This window comes from Taurulus bubalis (assembly GCF_910589615.1).
Source record: "Taurulus bubalis genome assembly, chromosome: 2".
Lineage (NCBI taxonomy): Eukaryota > Metazoa > Chordata > Actinopteri > Perciformes > Cottidae > Taurulus > Taurulus bubalis.
The window spans coordinates 5,681,837-5,701,900 of NC_136590.1; the positions used below are offsets into that span (position 1 = coordinate 5,681,837).

Sequence of the window (20,064 nt, forward strand, 5' to 3'; positions counted from 1 at the left end):
TTTTTCAGGTCAGAAACATGTCATCAGTTATCTTTGTTACTTCACACTGAAGAAGATAGATAAAATGAAATTGCACCTCGTATTTGAGCACTCAGATTAAAGTGAGACAATGCATTTATCATTCTCTGGACAGCATCCACCATGGAGAAGTTACAACAAATGGCAATATTCAATCCTTTAAAAGTCTGAGTTGTTGAAATCTAATTATGGTCAGATGCGTAAAATGCATTTCTGCACTTGGCGCTTTATGTATTCCCTCAGCAAGCACACATCCATCATGTCTTCTTCTGAGGGTGATTTGATTAAGCTCTGCTGGACAGTGAGCTGGAGGTTCATTAGGAGAAGCTTTGAGATGTTACCTGGTGGGATTAGCAGAGGTGGTTTTGGGGCAAAGCCGAGTAGGGAGCCCCTCCAGGGAGAGAAGAGAAAACAAAAAAAGCTTGAGTCAGCAACACCTTTAATGCACACACACACACAATCTACCCACTTGTGATCATTAGCACCTTAAACTGCACACAGGTGTGTGTGTGAACTTCTCTCTGCCACCAAGCAAGGCTCAACCTGCCTCATCTGGTGTCTGCAGGAAACACTCCCCGGAGGTCTGCAACTCACTTCTCACTTTGGACTTAGTTGTCTTTTTAATTGCCTTAATCAAATGAGCCCGTTCTTAGAATAAAGGTGTCTGCTCTACGCTCCTCTCATGTGCATGCAGTGTACATGTGTCTCTGTTGGAGAGAGACAGAGAGATCACCATGAACTTTGACACTGGATGTAGGAGCGATAACTAAAGGCAGGCTTGGTGTGGCACCTTTGGAGTTTACTGATTTATGGTTGATAAAATCTCACCTGAATCCGTTCTCACAACATCAGATAAGAGGATGTAGTGGTCATGAACCATTTAGAACTGTTCTTTTATTGTACTTCTTTATTGTAAGCACTTAACAAGACTAATCTAATCATCAAGTCCGACCTGATCGCTGAAAAGACGGCCAATGAATTCAAGGGGCATCGTCCAAGGGTTTCTCTCGAAATGAACTAACATTGTAAGTGATTGCTAAGGGCCTTCTTTGCGGTTCATAATGCAAAAGAATGAAGAAAGAAAGACATTTCAAATGCAGTTTGAATGCTACAGATCTGCTTAGCCACTGTGGAGATTACAATGTCTAAGATACAGAAATCATATTGAGGAGTATGACGTCAGCAGGCTGTAAACTGTGGGTGATTTCAACATATGGATGCAGGGAAAAATACATTTAACATTTGACCTAAGGAGAAAAAAACATTGCTGAGAATATTAAAACCGTTTGGAAGGTCTCCTTAAATGTGTCCAATTAAAGGGACAGTTCACCCCAACATCAAAAACACACATTTCCCCCTCTTACCTGTATCGCTGTTTATCCAGATTGTTTTGGAGATATCAGCCGTAGAAGATGTCTGCCTCCTCTCCAATAGAACAGCTTCAAGTTAATCCACGTCACACGTAACACGACGGGGCGACTCACGCCAAAATAATCTAAAAGTGTGTGTGTTTTATTTGGGGGATGAATAGTACCTTTAAGGGGATAATACGCCAATGAACATAAGCATGGGGCCTTCTATGTGAAAGAAGAATACACACTAATGAAGAGAAAATGATTAAAAAAATTATGGGCTTAATGCCTCTTCGTACCTCCCACCTCTCCTCCACATATTTGTTGTTCTCCTCCCCAGCCGAAGTCGGGTATTTAAACCCTGTGACATGACTAATAGGACAAGAGTGATGTGTAGGGCGGCGTACTCTCCTGTCATGAGGCTCACGCTGGTGCTTCACTTCACACTGTCTGCTGCAGCTGTCATCAGTAACACCACCAGTGGCTCTCGCAGACTGATCATCGGCTTCCAGGCTCCCTGGAACATGTTCCTGCCCTTCAGCGCCATGCGGCTGGGCTCGGCCATACAGATAGCAGTGGAGAAGGTGAACACCAATCCCACCTTCCTGGGGAACTACAGTCTGGATTTTGTGTACATGGACACCGACTGTAACCCCAAAGTTTCCCTGGGAGGATTCATCCACCAGGTGTGGAAGGAAAACGTGTCCGCACTGTTCGGTCCGGCATGTCCTGAAGAAGCTGAGGTATGATTCATGTCACGTGGAAATGGATCGTTCATGCATTAGATTTGTGTCTCTATTTAGAGAGTTAAGCAGTGACAAAGTTATGAAGTACACTTTTGAAATACTTGAACCAGGCAGCAACCTCGAAGTGTTGAAACTTGCATTCTTTCTAATGTCCATCAGGGGGCGACTCCTCTGGTTGTATAGAAGTCTATGAGAAAATTACTCTACTTCTCTCTTGATTTATTCCCTCAGTAAACATTGTAAACATGAGTTTAAGCCTTCTTCAATACAGCATGATGTTCATTTAGTAAATTATGGTCATTTAGAGTCAAACAGACCATAAAAGCAGGGGACGTTTATATGATTTGTAACATTTTTGGTCATCTAAAAATGTCTCATTCAGTGTTCGGCTGTATTTAGCTCCACCTTGTATGTACAGTAGTATCTCCGGGGCCTTTTTGGGCTATATTAGACATTTTATTTTGCTCCATGTAATTTAATGATCTGCCTCCGGAGAACAAGAGCCGCTCGGTTGCTCCTCAGCTCCTCATCTCTAACTTGGGAATTAAGGGATTATTTTCAACAAACTAGAGTTGGTGATTGTTGGAACAGTGGGAAGACGAGACTGTTTTGGCTTTGGAGTTATATTTTGTGTCTGTTGAGTGTGACGCTGAGTTAGGGGTACAAGGTAATAAAGTTCGGTAAACTAAAGGAACCTGAAATAAATTGTACATCCCTTTTTTACATTATTTCTGCCTTCCAGGTCACCGGTCTCATCGCGTCCGCGTGGAACATCCCCATGTTCGGCTTCGTGGGACAATCCTCCAAAACGGACAACACTGACATCTACGACTCCTACATCAAAGTCGTCCCCCCTCTTAAAAGAAGCTCGGAGGTCCTGGTGAAGACCCTGAAGTTCTTCGGATGGAGTCACGTGGCGATGATCGGAGGGGGATTGGATTCAAACACTTGGGACAAGGTTGACGCTTTGTGGAAAACCGTTGAAACTCCGCTGAGAGAAAAATTCAAACTGGCTGCTGCGGTGAAGTTTGACACCAGCAACCCTCAGCTGGTTTACCGAAATGTAAAGTTCATCGCAACAGTCGCCAGAGTGATTGTGGTGCTGACCAACTCCATGGACTCCATGGCTCTGTTGCTGGAGGCTGAGCGACAGGGTCTGATGAACGGCGACTACGTGTTCTTCCTGGTGCAGCATTTTGAGGTCAGTGGCAGTGTGGTAAGTACAACTTTAAATACAACAGTAACACACACACATTCAGTTGGGGTTAGTTGTTTCCGCAGCATTACGTAGAATTCAAACTCTGGATGTGGACTAAGAAAGGGACTTGTGATCTCGCTACCTCATCAGGTGTTTCTCATGTGTATCGTTTCAATCTTTTCCCTAAGCAGGACAACATGTGGAAGTATAACCTGAACAGCAGGATTAACCAAGCTGCCATCAGAGCTTTTGACATGACCTTCATCATCGGCCAGAAATCCTACGACGGCTACGAGTATTATGACTTCTTTGAGCAAGTTTTTGAGAGGCTGAAAGGACACCCGTTTCTGAGCAACCTGACATCCGAAAGAGAGGTAAGCGCCCACCGCTTTCCCTTTTTTATTCTGCTATAAAAAGTTAAACCGCAGATTCAATTGTTTTCTTGCCCTTGTTCCAGGTTAGCCCGTACTCCGCCTACCTGCACGATGCGGTGCTTCTTTACGCGATGGCGCTGAAGGAAGTGCTCAAAGAAGGCAAAGACCCTCATGATGGACGGCAGCTGCTGCTGAAATTGAAAAATAGAAACAACATTCGATTTAATGGTTGGTAGCTGTTTTAATAAATATACTGCAGCGCCGAGGATGCTGAATACCCAGGCAACTTTTGGTGAAGACTTTTTAGTTGTTGGTTTGTTTTATTGTGACGCTTTTTACAAGTAAATTACAGAATATCTGCTCAGAAGTACAGTAAATAAGGAATTTTCTCTCCATCCATCTGTGATTATCATTGCAGGTGCCTCTGGACTAGTCCACTTTGACAAAGATGGGGAAAGAAAATTGGACTATTCCGTTTATGACCTGCAGCATATAGGACACAACACCAAATTTGAAGCCATCCTCAATTTTGACAGCCACACCAACACTGTCCGGTAAAATATTCATGTATATATATATATATAAATATACTATCAAAACAATCAATCTTTTTTTTTACAAACACAACAATAAAAAAATGTCATTTCAGACCAACGTCTATGTTCGCTTCTGTGGTCTGGCCGAGAGGAAGACCTCCGTCTGATAAACCCGAATGTGGTTACAACAATGAGCTCTGTGAATGGCTCGTTAATGGTAAAAGTAACACCCTTTAATAGCCCGAAAAAACAACAAACAGTAATCAAACCGGTGCTTCCTTTTAGACCACTCATAAAATAAACCGCACACTCAGGCCGAGCTAACCACCTGACCACCTAACCGCCGTGATTTACTGTCTTGCCGGGTCGCAGACGTCGCCCTGCTGGCTCTGATCGTGACCTTCCCCGCCATCGGCGTGCTGGCAGTTTTGGGCATCGGGGTCCTCATCCTGCAGAAGTTACGCCTCCAGACGAAGCTCGACGACTCCAACTGGTGGCTGATCAGCTACACCGACATCACCATCATCAGGGAGCAATCAGTACGAGCACTAAACACAGACGAAGAACACATTTGATTGCCTGGTTTTGTGTTCTCAGGGTTGTGCGTGTGTCCTTCCAGGGCGTCCAGGGTTTGTCTGTGAGCACCACCGGCAGTCAGAGTCGGAGCAGCGGCTCTCAGTCCAACTTCTCCAACGCCAGCTATGGCCTGAAGGACAAGACGGGCAGAGAACACGTCTACACCACCATTGGTCTCTACCAGGTACCAGTTTCACGCTGAAATGTGAGAGTTGTGTTTTCATATGCCGAGATATATGCTCTCTAACGTGTGTCATGTCACTCATTTAAGGGAAATAAAGTGGCCATCAAGTACCTCAGGAACCACATTGGCACTAATTTCCAGAAACCTTCAATTATCGCAGAGTTCAATGTGGTAAAGTTCTTTATGTTGTTCTACATCAAACATACTTAATCTTTTTCCAATTTTAATTATTCACTTCCAGTGTTCAAAGCAAAATAACCTTTTTGTGTTTTACAAACAAAACAACAACGCGGACAGAACATGAATAGCATAAAAACACAAAATACAATAAAAAAGTCAGTTGGATAGTTTAGGACCAAGCCAGAACATGTGTAGTAGAGTAGCAGAGACTCAAATAGAGTATACGGCAAGTTTTATTTTGGAATATTTAAGACATTGGAGTCCAAACATATACATCTGTTTTCTGTATTTATTCTCTTAAAGAAACAGTAGCAAAATCCAGCTACGGTAATAAACTGGAAAGAATTTAGGGACAGTGTGTCGGATTTAGTGGCATCTAGCAATGTGCACTATGCGGAGAACAATGGTGACGATACTGGTTACGCAAAGGCTCTCTTTCTCGAGCCAGTGTTAGGTTTGTCCGCTATGGGCCACTGTAGAAACATGGCGGTGCAGCATAGCGGACTTGGTGAAGCAGACCGGCTCCCTCTGTACATATGAAAGGCTCATTCTAAGCTAACGAAAACAATTCTTAGTTTCAGGTGATTATATAGTTAATTAAATTGTTTAAATATTATATACACATTTCTGCTAATAGTTATACCCCATAGTATCGCAATATTTTGCATTGGCGATATTATGTAGATACATAGATGCCTTGTATCAATCTGTTATTATATAAACTATTGCATTAAACCAATTGCTTTTTCAGTCTACTAGTTTTTGTAGTTTTTCCCGGGTGGTCATGGGTAAAGTCAAAAAGATTGGAGTTCACTGTAATACAGGAAACAGTTCAGTATGTCAGTTGCACAATGCAAAAACACATGAACATTTGTCTGTGTGCCTGTTTGACAAAAACTATTTTGCTGCAATAAAAATGACTGCCGTGAGATGAACTGTCCCTTTAAGACAAATCGGTGAACAACTGAAGCGCTCGTTGAGTTTCCTTTTGTGTGCCTGACCATCTTCCTCTCTATTAAGACAGATGAAGGAGATGAAGCACGAGAACTTGGTTCAGTTCTTCGGTGTTTGCATCGAGCCCCCGAATGTCTGTCTGGTGATCCAGTACTGCACAAAGGGCAGTCTGAAGGTCAGTGTGTACTAAACATGCAGACACGTTTACTTCATATTGTGAAGCATCGCTGCAGAAATCTCACTTTAACGTGTCATATTGTTAAGCTGCCACGTTGCTCTTGAGTCAATTAGTGCCAGTACAGCATCAACACAATACTGGGTGTTGTTTTTTATGTTACTCTTGTGTTATTTACCCAAATTCTAATGTTTTTTGAATAATCCAGCTCCTTATAAACTTGCATGTATCCTTTACAGTTTTGAGTATTATACACACATCGTTTTATACAATTTAATAATACATGTGTGGCAGTTTTAGGTTTAAATGGGCGCTATATTGACCTCAGTGTTTATCACATGTTGAACTCTCATTTTCTGCAGGATGTTCTGAAGTCAGAGGTTGACCTGGACTGGATGTTTAAGCTGTCCTTTGCTTATGATATAGTCAATGTGAGTCCATGATGTTGTGTTGGGAAAGACCCTTTAATCTTTGCAAAGAACCAAAAGTACAAATGTGCGCCGCTAGGATAGAATAAATAATAAAGTGATATATATACAAAATGCAAGTCCACCCAATGCATTCCCCGTCTTTTTTTTAAATATATATTTCCTTTATTTGTTAACTATGATATATTTTGGTATCTAAGGTGTGACACACTGCCAGAAATACAATTCTGATTCATTTTGATATTGGTCGAAACGTCATCATGTTTTATTATCATGAAATAATTGAAAACAGCTTATAAATGCCCACCATGTTTTTTTGTTTTTGTAGAATATAAGAAAAATATGTTCAATAATAAATACAAAGGACAAGACAACAGAGACATCAATATGGCCCTTAGTGTACCTTAAATTTGTAGAATAAATAACATAATAATAGTTCAAACAACTACGTGACACAAGACATGTCTTTTTCTTCTTCTTTTTTTTACATGGAAATGACAGGACAATCCATGTTTTGAACCTGTTCTTCTGTGTTTTAGGGAATGGAGTTCATCCACAAAAGTAACCTGAGATTTCACGGGACCCTGAAGCCCAGCAAGTGTCTGGTGGACAGTCGGCTCCAGATCAAACTCTCTGGCTTCGGCCTGTGGGAGTTTAAATACGGGATCAAAAACACGATCCTCCCAATGGAGAACCCCGATCAGTCAGGTCAGTGGGTGCAACTCAAATGCTCAGTAATATCATTTTAAATATATGTGCATTCATCACGGCATGAGGGGTGATTTGTTGTAGAGATGTACTGGACGGCCCCCGAGCTCCTAAGACAAGTCGATCGCCAGGTCATCGGGACGCCCAAAGCGGACGTCTACAGCTTCTCCATCATCATGTGGGAACTCATGTACAACGCAAAGTCTGGCCCGTATCACGAGATCAACCTGGGGCCCAAAGGTTAGCGCGCCCATTTTCTTTCTTTAGAAAACATTTTGAGACATTTCCATTTATTAGATTAACACTGCAAGGATCTCCTGCTTCTCGCTTTATATTTCCTCCAGAGATCATCAAGCAGTTGCGGACGCCGTTCCAAGGGGAGCCCCTCCGACCGGCGCTGTCGGAGGAGCTCTGGGATGAAAACATCAACTCGCTGCTGAAGGCCTGCTGGAACGAAAACCCCGACCACCGACCGCCGTTTGCGTCCATACGGAGGCAGCTGAGGGACTCCAGCCCAGAGAGGTAAGGCCTGTTTCTTTACCCATAAATAATATGCTCCAAAGGCAGAAGGAAAATACATTGTTCTTCCTGTCTGCAATTTGAGCCTGCAGGTATGTAATGTATGTAATAAGTTTACACACCTTCATTTTACTTCCAGGCTTAAACTAGATTGCCACCTTTTCAATCAATTTAGTGCAGTAGTTAAGGAATCAATAGCTAACAAGTTAAAAAATGCTCATATACTAATGTTAAGTTTGATTCTGGATTGGCGCCAAACACATACACTGGTTTGTTCCTCCATGAAATACTTTTTTAAGAGAACATTTGAGACATCCTGTTGACTAACAAACTAACTAACTCAACCCCCGAAAGGTGATCATGATTTTCTGTATTGTAGTCATGCAAATATACTGGATAATATGGTGGCAAAGCTGGAGAAATATGCAAATCACTTGGAGGACGTGGTGGAGGAGAGGACCAATCAGCTCACGGCAGAGAAGACCCGCACAGACAAGCTCCTCTCCAGCATGTTACCAAGGTAATGTAGCTGCGTCTAAAATGATGAACCCATTCAAACCGTGCGACCATGGTGACGGCGGTTGAAATTGGGCGTCCGTGACTGCGTCGCTCACTTGCAGGTACATCGCGGACCAGCTGATGGCGGGGGCGTCCGTGGAGCCTCAGAGCTACGAGGCGGTGACCATCTTCTTCTCCGACATCGTGGGCTTCACGTCCATGTGCTCCGTCAGCTCGGCGATGGAGGTGGTGGCGTTCCTCAACGACCTCTACAGCCTCTTCGACGACGTCATCAAGATGTACGATGTCTATAAAGTGAGTCACGCACGCAACGATTTTAGATTGTGTGTACTTTGTGATGTTTTTCATGCGCTTCAATAAAACAAAATGTTTGTGATTTTTATTGTAAATACTAGTTATGGTCATTAGTATCAGTGTAGTGATTGTATGTTGATGTTTTTAAAGGGTATTTGTTCTTTTGATGTCACTCATGTATGTGCTGTGACCATGAAAGTATACGACTGGAAATGGGGGGAACAGCTAGCTTAGTTTAGCATAAAGACTGGAAACAGGAGGAAACAGCTGGTTTAGTTTAGCATAATGACTGGAAACGGGTAAAACAACACGCTTAGTTTAGCATGAAGCTGTGAAACGGGGGGTGGGGGGGCACAGCTAGCTCAGCATAAAGACTGGACACTGGGGGAACAGCTAGCTTAGCTCAGCATAAAGACTGAAAACAGCTAGCCTGGCTTAGGACCTATAGATATAACACGTTAGTTCATGAGCTTTAGAGGTGCAGGTAGGGCAACAAGCACATGTCCCAAAATGTTAAACTATACCTTTTTAAAATGTAGATTTTATTTTAATTGCACATTGATCCTTTCGCAGACGCTCCTCCCACCACAAAAAATGTCAGTAAAACTGAATCCTCTCTTCATCTCCACCAGGTGGAAACAATCGGTGATGCATACATGGTCGCCAGTGGTCTACCCATCAGCAACGGCCTTCAGCACGCTTTGGAGATATCTACAATGGCTCTGCATTTCCTAAGTGCAATCAAGGTCTTCAGAATCCACCACATGCCGACTGAGAGCCTTGCAATCCGCATCGGGATTCACTCTGGTGAGAGACAGGTGGCCTTTTATCATCATTAATGGTGAAGTTTGTTTTTGCTGGGGGTTTTTCTTTGGAATTTGTCCACATTTATTAATATTCTTGTACATTAAATGTTACGAAGGAACCAGAAACATATTAAATATTAAATGTGAGTACAAGCTGCCCACAGTATGCAGGATGTATCTCTATTCATGGTTCCTTATAGAGTTTTTGGTCTTTTGCATTTGTCATTAAGACGTCATTGACATTTGATCAGTGGGAATCTAAAACCGTTTGTTGTGGGTTTCGTAGGTCCAGTGGTTGCCGGAGTGGTCGGCACCACAATGCCTCGCTACTGTCTGTTTGGCGACACGGTGAACATGGCCTCTCGCATGGAGAGCCACAGCCTACGTGAGTAAACTGAAGAGAACTGAGGCTAATCATTGGAGGCCATCAGCATTGCAACCCCACCGGATAAGAAGATTAACGTATAGTTTTATCTTCTGTGTCGTGCAAAAATGGATTGGTCTGCAAGGAAATGTTGTACAGACATTCATGGCGAATCCTCGGACTTTTTCGAATTCTAATCATTAGGAAAAACAATAATTAATGTGTCCAGTTTGTTGGTTTATGACCAAATATTTGCAAAACTACTGACATTCTCCTCAACCAATGCTGTACTTTACTAACTGGCTAAAATAAGAAGGCTCTTGTTTATCAAATGCAAACACAGAAATATTTAAAAGTAAATATTTTAAAGTGATGGTCGCTCTCTTCTGTTTTTCTAACAGCACTGAAGATTCACATATCCCAGAGCACGGCTGATATCCTGGTCCAGGCTGGTTCGTTTGAGATGGAGGAAAGAGGGGAAGTCGATATTAAGGTGACTTTATTAAGAGTCTGCATGTTTTAGCTTATCTCCAATATGAAACTTTTGTTTTTGACGTGTGTGTGTTTGTGTCCGCGACAGGGGAAAGGATCTCTGAAGACCTACTGGCTGCTGAGCAAACAGGGGTTTAATCCTCCTATCATTGCTCACAGCTCTCCACCTGCTAACCCTCTCAAGCTACAGACAGAGGTACAGTCAACACACATCACACTCCTGCTTCTTGACAAAGACAGCAAGCATCGACACGTCTATATACATCTGTCAGTAAATGTAATATTTGATGCATATTGTTGTATATTTTCATCTGTGTTTGTGATGTCTCTGCTCAAGAAACTGGGGATGGCCAGAGTTGCTGAGAAAAGGGCCCACACGACCCTGAACAAAGCTCAGATGACGGCAGTGGACATTTAAAGAACAACTGGATATTCTGATTAAGACTTTGGCTGAAGGAACATCTGGAAAGGACAATACAGAAGGCCTCAGAAGACAAAAAGAGGAGGCAAAATGTGGTCAGAGACTGGAGCATATAAATACACACACACACACACACACACACACACACACACACACACACACACACACATACATACACACACACACTGTATATATATATATAATGTTCAATTCAAACTATTCTTTGCAACACATATTTGGTGCTATGGCTTCACTAAATGATATTTTTTTGTGATGTCTTGAGATGACCAACAATAATAATGATAACAATAATAATAGCCTTTATTGGGATGTTGCTCAAATTGCTATACAATTGAAAATGTTAAAAAAGCGACTTTAAACATGACATACACAGTACAATTGGACAATAAAAAGAGAGTTGATGAAAAAAAATAAACATAAAAGCGAACATATAAAGTGTTCTTTATAAGATACAATTAAATCACATGAAAATCATTTTGTAACCATTGCAATTGAACCACATTCACAATTAGTTATTGGTAGTATCATTGGAAGAGAATACATATAAAAGTGTGTTTAGCCATTTAATCTATGCTTATTGTGTTACTGTCATGTTGAGAGTCTGAGTTTCATTTATGGATTGATTACAAGAGTTTATTTCTGTTTTTAAAGGTTTAATTAAAAACAGGGACAAGAGTCATTTCTTTAAAAATGCTTCATCTTTATTGGAGAAAGCCGTAATGTGACATTTGAGAAGATCATTCAAAGCATCAATAAATGTCCTAATTACATATAATATCTCTGATAAAAGGATTAAATCTCTTGAGTGTGGGGTGACGTGAAGGTTTTACTACATTCTTGATCCAGTCACTAAACAACAACATGTGTTTATGAGGACAGTCAGCAGCAGGAATAGTGAAGTGCCTGTGGTGGAAAAAGAAAAAGAAAACACAGTTTGGGTCAAACGTCGATAAAAAGAAAAGCAACAGGAATTGCTGAGCCGTTGCACTGTTTTCATTCCGAATGTTCGGATTTTGGGCCAACAAATACATAAATCAAATATTTTCCCACCAGAATTTGACTCCTGGAAGTAAAGTAAAGGCTTGAAACATCATTCACTTCATAAAAGTATACAATGATTGACTGAATAAATGAAATATCAGTATTTATGGCTCACAGGCAGTGCATCTCATTGTGTTTACCTGGCATGTGTCCATTATTGGAGGAGTCAATACCTGTCAAGAGATAAAGACATAATGCAAAATAAAAGCGTGGACAGTAAAGACGAATAACAACAAACTAAAAAATTAATGTTTGACTTTAACAGCCAGCTATAGGAGTCTTTTAATAACAGTTTCCTTCAAAATGTCTTATGTATTGTATGACGCATGTGCAGTGTTTTATAATTTATTAAAAAGAGGTTATGTTTAATATTGTGAGAAGTTGAAAACCTTTACATTTAGAAACGCTACCTTTAATGCTAAACTCAGCCGTGAGGATCCCCCCTCTCGGTTCTGCCTCTGATGACTGGCTTCTGAAGGAGCAGGGGCCCTTGAGGAAAGAGGCAAGTTCATTTTGGTCAAAAATAACTGAAGAATAACTATAAATGTAATTTCCACCTCCGACTTTTGATGTCCGAAGTTAATAGAATACAGCATAATACCAAAAACATAAAATACAGCACTATAAGTTAAAGTCCTGCATTCAAAATCCTACTTAAAGCTACAGACGCTAACTTTAATAAAAATAAAATGTTGTCATATTTGCTCAAGCGTTCCCTATATCCTGACAGAGACAGCTAATCTCTGGAAAAAAAAGAAACCAGGTGATGTAGGTGCTGATTTTTGGTACTGGTTTTCCTTTTCGATACAGTGGTTCCCAACATAGGGGTTGGGTCCCTCCAAAGGGTCACGAGATAAATCGGAGGGGTCGTGAGATGATTAATGGGAGAGAAAAGAGTACTAAATAAATACAAAGCTACATAAATTTATATATTCATTTAAGACTTCTTTGTTTAACTTATCTTTATAATTATTTAATTATTTTCTGAAGCTGAACAATTTTGAAGTGTCGACAGGAAATCACTGGGTAACTTGCTAAAAACTCATAGGGCCAAAACGTTGAGGACCTCTGGTTCAACCTTTGACAATTAACTTTATTTTTAAAGGTCATTATGTGTTTTTTATGGAAAACATTATGCAAGTTTGTTTGTACCTCATTTGTATGTCACTGTGGACAAAAGTGTCAAATTAATACAATTAAACCGAGTAAAAAGTAGCCCTCTGAAATGTAGTTGAGTAGAAGTATTAAGTAACAGAAAATGGAAATACTCAAGCAACGTATCTTAAACTTCAGTACAGTTCAGTGTGGAGAGTTGGATGGTAACGGGTGGAGATAGATGAAGTTCTGCAGGGCTTTAATGTCGGGTATAAAGTGTTGTACTCACTGGCTGACAGACGAGTCTCTCTGCGTCACAAACCTGGACCTCACAGTGAAGCCAGACCGTGGAAACCTTCTCCAGCCGCTGGAAGCGGAACGAGTTGAACTTGAACATGGAGCGGCTGTCTTTGGCGTTCTCGAAAATAGTCACAGTTCTGTCGGAGGAGCAGCTGATGGGAGACAAAACGCGGTTTTACCTCCAGTAAACTTATCCAATCATCACGTGGCTACTCATAGTGAAGCAATATTTCACATCCAACTACCCTGTAAAACAATATATATATATATATATATATATATATATATATATATATATATATATATATATATATATATATATATATATATATATATATATTACAATTCATCAGGGGCATTGAGTACATTACATCTCATGGGATGACTTTGAACAAATGACTCAAGTCTATTGCAGTTAACTCACATTTTTAAGGCAGAAGTTGGACTGAAAGGAAAAGTTCAGATTTTATGATTTCAATGAGGTACTTTTCCATTTTCAGTAGACTATACACTTCCTACAGTAGAAGTGCAGAAACAGACAGGAGCAAAGCAGCAAAGCAATGTACTTCTGCAGCAGTACTCAAAATAAATAAATATCAGTTTAACCGTACGCTATATTTTTCATATTTTACCCCAACGACGGCCATGAAGCTGCAAATATGTCGCAAAGGGGGATGTTTTATTCGTCTAACATTAGTTCTGCTGCTTCCCCTTGCTTCTCCAGACTGGGGGCCTGACCCTGGACTCTATAGAGTACCCGGTACCCGGTACCCACTTCCAAAAGTGATGCCTCCATTGTTTTTGCACCTGTTAATGATGAGGCTCCACCTCTTCTTGTCTGTCGAGTACGGAGTAGGAGTGGCCCAGCAGTTGTTTATCACAACTCTGAATCTAAGAAGCGATACCAAAAAGGCGGGTTAGAAAACTGAGTGGCATGCGGATGTACTCGTCCGAATACAAACATTTGAAGATAAATGTTGAAACGTGTGGATAAACCTGTTACTCAGTCCTTTTGCTTCGATGCCGATGAAAACTTCAGAGCCGATCTCCGAGGTGTCGATCACGTACGGGGAGTCCTTGGCGTACAGGAACTTTGAATTCTACGAAATACATGTGTATTTTTTGCATTTCTTCATCTGACTGTGACTGACAACCTTTTTTATCTAACACCCCAAATAACTTTTCAAATGAAACAATTTGCCTCCGCTGGAGGAACTGCATCTGTGAGCGGCTACTCACCGTGAACACATTCATAGACAACTGCGATCTAAAAGTGCCTAAACTCCCGTTGTTGACATAAACTGTCGCCACTCTGGAAAAAGCAGAGGGTTTAATGAAAACACTGCAAGTCATTGGGTCAGAATGCACTTCTCTCTTCCAGGCGGCGGCCCCGTGCCCGGCGGCGGCGCTCACCTTTGGCTGAACACCGCGTTGTTCAGCAGGTAGGCGGCCCGGTACACGCAGCTGAAGGTGTAGTTGACCGGCTGGTTTCTGACCGTGAGCGTCGTGTCGTTGGACACGATGGAGTTGGAGAAGATGTACTTGGGGTCTTTGCCGGCCACGTACTGTCAGAGGGAATGTGAATAAAATTAGACTTTGCGTTCCGTTACTGTTTAATTAACTTAGCATCCGAGACAGAAACTTTGAGTGCATTGAAATGGCCACATGTCTTAAAGGGCCGGAACACCCAAATTACCTTGAGTAGCATGTACAGTAGATTCACACAGTTAGTTTTTGTTTTATGTGCCATGGTTTGAGATATTTACCAATGAAACAGTCTCTATTACGCGGTTGACAGCTTCTTCTATTTCTTTGTTTAATTATTTTGGTCTTAACCCCAGTTTGTGCCTCTCATTTATTACCCGTACATTTTAGTTTGAGGGCTAAACGTCCCTTTTACCAAACAATAAATATCAACCAGAAGGTATACCAGTAATATATACCAGAAGGTAATTTATTAACAAAGCTGTTCTGAAAGCATCTACATAATCCTTAAAGAAATGTCTCAATCCAAACAATGATGGTAGTCAATTTGCTACAATATGAACCAAAATTAAAGTTAGTCACATTTGTCTATATGCTTATGATAAATAACTGTGCCTTTCTGTGTTTTCGGGGTTTATTAAAAAAAATACATATATTGTTTCTTTTAGTTTTTCTTGTAATTGTTCTCCTTTTTTTTCTTTCTAAACTACTTGCATTTGTATGCATTTCTATGAGCTTATCTTGAATTGCCTCAACCTGAGAAAAGGGACATTGTTTCCTTTTTTTAAAAGTCTACTAAATGAAATTCCATTCACCTCCTTTATTCTGGGGCGGTGGCAGATAAATCAAAACCTCCTTGGCTAGATATACTGATATACTTATATATCGTGTCCCTCACCTCCGACTGGGTGCCGCAGTACGAGTGGTTTTTGGGTGTCAGGTCTGGGATGCTGAAGCGGTAGTATCCGGGGCTGTGTATTCCAGAGTAACACACTCCGCCCAGGGACAGCTGGTTGATGTCCCAGCCGTAAGGACACTCGGGGACGTTGGCGATGATGGCGTTGGGGAAACACGACACCATAACGTAATCTGAAATAAGGCACAATCAGAGAGACGGACACTCTTACACTTTTGGATTGTGTGTGATTATGGAGCCGCTGGATGCTGTTTATCTCTTCGCAGTAAGATTTATTACTGGGGATCATGATAATATTCATCAACGTCAGCTGTATGTTGCGGTTCTCTCTGGAAGGTGAGATAGACACATGGTTTTATTGATTTTTAAGGCTCTTTTTTTACTCCCTTACATTGCTGTGTTGTTATCTTTTTTAATGTGGACCCGTATTGAACACGCTCTAATTATGTTGGAGGTGTCGGTGGGTTTTACTAAGCTGGGAAAGAAATATTTTACATTTTAATTTCATTCTATTTCACTCCCAGTTGTTCTTGCTTTAGTTGATTTATTTTCCTTAAAATGTATTTTACTCATTATTACATTTCTTATCCGTGCCCTTTATTGTTTATTATTTCATTACTAGACTATATGGTAATTGGAAAAGATTGGGAAACAAATAAATTAAATGAACAATTTGCCTGAAACGCATTTAATATTATATGTTGAATGCTTTATTTACCTAATAATGTGTATCCGTATTGTAGTTGTACTCTGTATATATACATTTTGTTCAGTTTTCTGCCTTTTCTCCCGTTTAAAAGTTTTCTTGTGAATTTCTTCCTCATACTAATAGAGGGTTTACAGATAGAAGGATAAAATTCGTGATTCGTGGATATTTTGTGAGGGTAATATGACACAAGCACATAACAACCAACTGAACTGTGTACCACAGAGGTGTTACCTGCTTTTTGGGGCGAGCATGTCCATGCAACAGGCAACAACATTAATAAGGCACCGACAGAAGCCATGCTGTGATGCTGTAGAGAGATTAAAGAAGTTTGCAATGAGAGAATATTCAACAAATAAAGATATACATATGTATTAATAATAAAAAAAGACTCACCTGTAGAGGAAAAAAGCACTTTTAAATAGTCTGTGAGAGGATCTTCGTGGCTCTTCAACAAGCTACCAGCACGACCACTCAAATAGGCATTTTATACCTTCGCAGATGAGGCTAAGCATCCTCCCTCCTCCTCCCCCGTCTCCACTTCTCCCCCATGGCAGCTTTAAGAGCTCCATTGTGTCTCCGCTCACAAAAAGCTCTCTGTGCTGCTCGGACATTCACTTTCAAATGACCAGCGTCTCACGGGTTTACCGCTCGGAAAGGTGCTCAAAGTCACCTTTTCTTGGGACGGGCATGCAGGAAATTTGTCAATGGTATCCAGGGAATACCAAACAGCTATGACGTGTAGGGGGACAATGAATGTATGTCATGTTTACCTGGCATCGTCATTGTGGCAGAGGGAGAAAACGTCACGACATACTCACAATGTGTCACAAGACGAACTGTTCCAATAGATTTATAGCCTCTTTTCAACGTGCTACAGTTTATATTAAATAATAATTACAAAGAATTTCCCATTCTGTTCCACTTTAAACATTTGTTTCATCCCTTGTTTCATTCCCACCAGTGTTAAAATACTGAAGGAAAGAGAACAGAGGGAAATAGCAAGCCCCATCAGTTTACTTCTTAAAACAGATTAGATGTTTATTGTTTAAAAGAAGAAGAAAAAAGTGTAAAAATGACAATTTGCCATTTTATGGGGTTTTATTTCTCGACTTAGAGCAAAAATAAAACAGGGAATTTGTTATTTTCCCACTTTGGTTTTCGTAAGATCTTAACAATGACTTTTTACCCGTTTCCAGTCTTTATGTTAAGCTAGGTTACGCTAAGCTAAGCTAAGCTAAACGGCTGCTGGCTGAGCCCTTATACTATTCCTTTTAACCCATAAATCTCCTGAGATACAACATGTAAAAGCACAGCTGCACATTTGATAATGTCACAGACGTTTGTTTCGAGGACAGGACTTGAGGTAATGTTCCTTCTTTGTTGTCTTCTTGGCCGAAGAGGACGAAGCGAACAGAATACCATTAAAGAAGCTAAACAGTGCAAACAGACATGCATGGGTATCTTGAAAAAAGTGATAGCAGCTCAGATAAGAGCCGGCATTCACTGGTGACTAGTGTTCTGGAGATGATAAAGCTTTTGCAGCATTCAGGAATATACGGTTTCTCACAGTCTCGTGCGATTAGATATCGTCTTTGTCTGAAACGTGTGGTCTCGTTGGCCCGTTTGCATGATCTTTATTGGTTTAATATCATGCATGCCTAAAGCCTTTTCAACTGTTTCACATGTTGTATTGTATCTGTTCTCGATGAAACAGTTTTTAAGAGAATACAAATGCTCAATGCTCAAAGGGGAAGGGAGAAGCTAGATGTGCCTCCAGCGCAGCAATAAATGCAGAACTTGTTGTCTTTAACATGCGCTTCCATTCAAATGCCGCCTTGCAAAGACTTAATGATGAGAGCTGTAAACCGATAGCGAAGCGGTGAGACACTGACGTCCTTCACGGAACAATTCAAGTCAACCAGCGACTGAAGAGGGCAAACTGCAGACAATTAGCATTTGAATGGAGCGGCGGGGGAATTTGTGAGGAAGATACCGATCTGAGAACGGCTAGCGTTACAACCGGGAGCCGCAAGACTCCACCGGGTTACGAAACCGCGCCCGGCGGCCCAAGAAACGCATTCGGTGTGTCGATGCTGAGCTTTAAGGTCTTTTGAGGGCGAAACATTTACTTCCATCTAAAGTGGAAAGACGTCTGTAAATGGTTTGCTGTTGCTGCTTCAGTGAAAACATGCGGCAAAGTATCCGAACTTCTTAAACCCCGCTTTTTTATTGTAATTAATTGTAATTAAGTCACTTATTCTTCAAAAATAAGTCACTTAATTCTTCTGATATTATTATTTTTGTCCTAAAATCATGACAAAATATTGTATTTCTCAAAATTATTCAACTTTATTTTAAAAATCTCTTTTTTTTTTGGTTTCAAAGTCTGTTGACCGACTGAACTTTTGGTTATCTGCTATGTGAATAATGTAACAGTCATATTTGCATGGAGGGAAGTTTAGTCATTAAAAAGTCAAAAGCATTGTTGTGACATGATCCCTTTATATATTTTCACCACAAGAGAGCAGCAACACATTTTATTCTATTCTCTATGTTTCTTATGTGCATTTATTATTGATGAGTGATTTTGAAAAGCTTCAAAATAAAGTGATTTTAAATGACACAAATCATTGCTTTTGGAAAATATTTATTTGTATTCTATAAATTGAAAGGGAGCATACATTTATTCATCTAATCAAAGATCACTGCATGGCATTGTTGAGCTACACAGTAGTGCTTATTGTCAAAATGTACAAAATGAAATAAAAAAAAAACATATAGCAGTACAACATATTTGGAAATACATACAAAATATACAATCATATACAACATATTGATATAATAAATAACTTGAATGTGGGGGGGGCATCAAGATTTGGGCACTTGGCAGCTCCAACTTGTTCGTTCTGGCTGGTAAATAAAATCTCTCCTGAAAGACAAAAAACGATTGTTAAGAACACGTGTAGACGCCGTTTATTATCACCTAACTAACACAATACTTTAAACATTTTAAAGCATATTCTACAACGATGTCACTGAGATGCCACAGAGGGGTTGAGGAGTTATTTAAAGATATTATTAAAGATGTTATTCTGTATCATGTCGGATGAAAGAAAAAGATTCAGAAGACCCAGAAAGCAAGTTTTCTATGTCAGTTGGTTTAGTTTGATTAAAAAATCAACACAGTTATCTATTTACGTCAGAAAAATGTCGGAATGTCACTGACAATTAAAATTCACAAACAAAAAAAAAAGTTTCTCCAAGGATTTAAAAACGTCTTGTTTTTTGGATGTTCTACTGACATCCCTAATTCATTTTAATGTCTTCCAGCTGTGAGCAGCTCCTCTGTTTCCTTTGTGCAATGCATTCTGGGACAATAGAGCACATTGAGAGCAGACACACTAAAAAAAAGGGTTTTTAAGTGTGCAAGTACACACTTTGCCAGTATGATGCCTGGTGGCATTTTTAAACAAATACATTTTTGGATAAACACTTAATTTGCTTGACTCACTGTCTCCGGTGTGATGCACCGTTCTCCCGACACAGCAGCCCCTCGTCACACGGGCAGATCTGGTTGATGCTGAACGCCAGGCCTCCATCGGGGACGTAGCAGCTCTCGGCGCGGACCAGCCGTCTCTTGCACACCTGCTCGC

At 40.6% G+C, this 20,064-nt stretch overlaps 2 protein-coding genes across 2 annotated transcripts; one reads left to right on the top strand and one right to left on the bottom strand.

Annotated features, from left to right (window-relative positions):
- Positions 1 to 1,759: 1,759 nt before the first annotated feature.
- Positions 1,760 to 10,841, top strand: gucy2g (guanylate cyclase 2g; the record flags this gene model as incomplete). The annotated part of the gene is made up of 21 exons (XM_079237236.1): positions 1,760 to 2,113; positions 2,859 to 3,332; positions 3,506 to 3,688; positions 3,772 to 3,916; positions 4,107 to 4,242; positions 4,338 to 4,441; positions 4,597 to 4,763; positions 4,844 to 4,984; positions 5,072 to 5,155; positions 6,189 to 6,293; positions 6,656 to 6,724; positions 7,261 to 7,429; positions 7,514 to 7,669; positions 7,774 to 7,951; positions 8,328 to 8,468; positions 8,569 to 8,761; positions 9,394 to 9,568; positions 9,854 to 9,952; positions 10,333 to 10,424; positions 10,512 to 10,619; positions 10,761 to 10,841. The coding sequence occupies 21 exons, from the start codon at positions 1,760 to 1,762 to the stop codon at positions 10,839 to 10,841; spliced, it is 3,354 nt and encodes a 1,117-aa protein (XP_079093362.1).
- A 1,176-nt stretch (positions 10,842 to 12,017) lies between these two features.
- tectb (tectorin beta) lies at positions 12,018 to 16,718 on the bottom strand (the record flags this gene model as incomplete). Its single annotated transcript, XM_079237237.1, has 9 exons — positions 16,643 to 16,718; positions 15,685 to 15,875; positions 14,715 to 14,866; positions 14,541 to 14,613; positions 14,298 to 14,401; positions 14,109 to 14,192; positions 13,291 to 13,453; positions 12,317 to 12,395; positions 12,018 to 12,079 (listed from the first exon to the last, which is right to left on the bottom strand). The coding sequence occupies exons 1-9, from the start codon at positions 16,707 to 16,709 to the stop codon at positions 12,018 to 12,020; spliced, it is 975 nt and encodes a 324-aa protein (XP_079093363.1). The 5' UTR covers positions 16,710 to 16,718.
- Between the last annotated feature and the right edge of the window lie 3,346 nt (positions 16,719 to 20,064).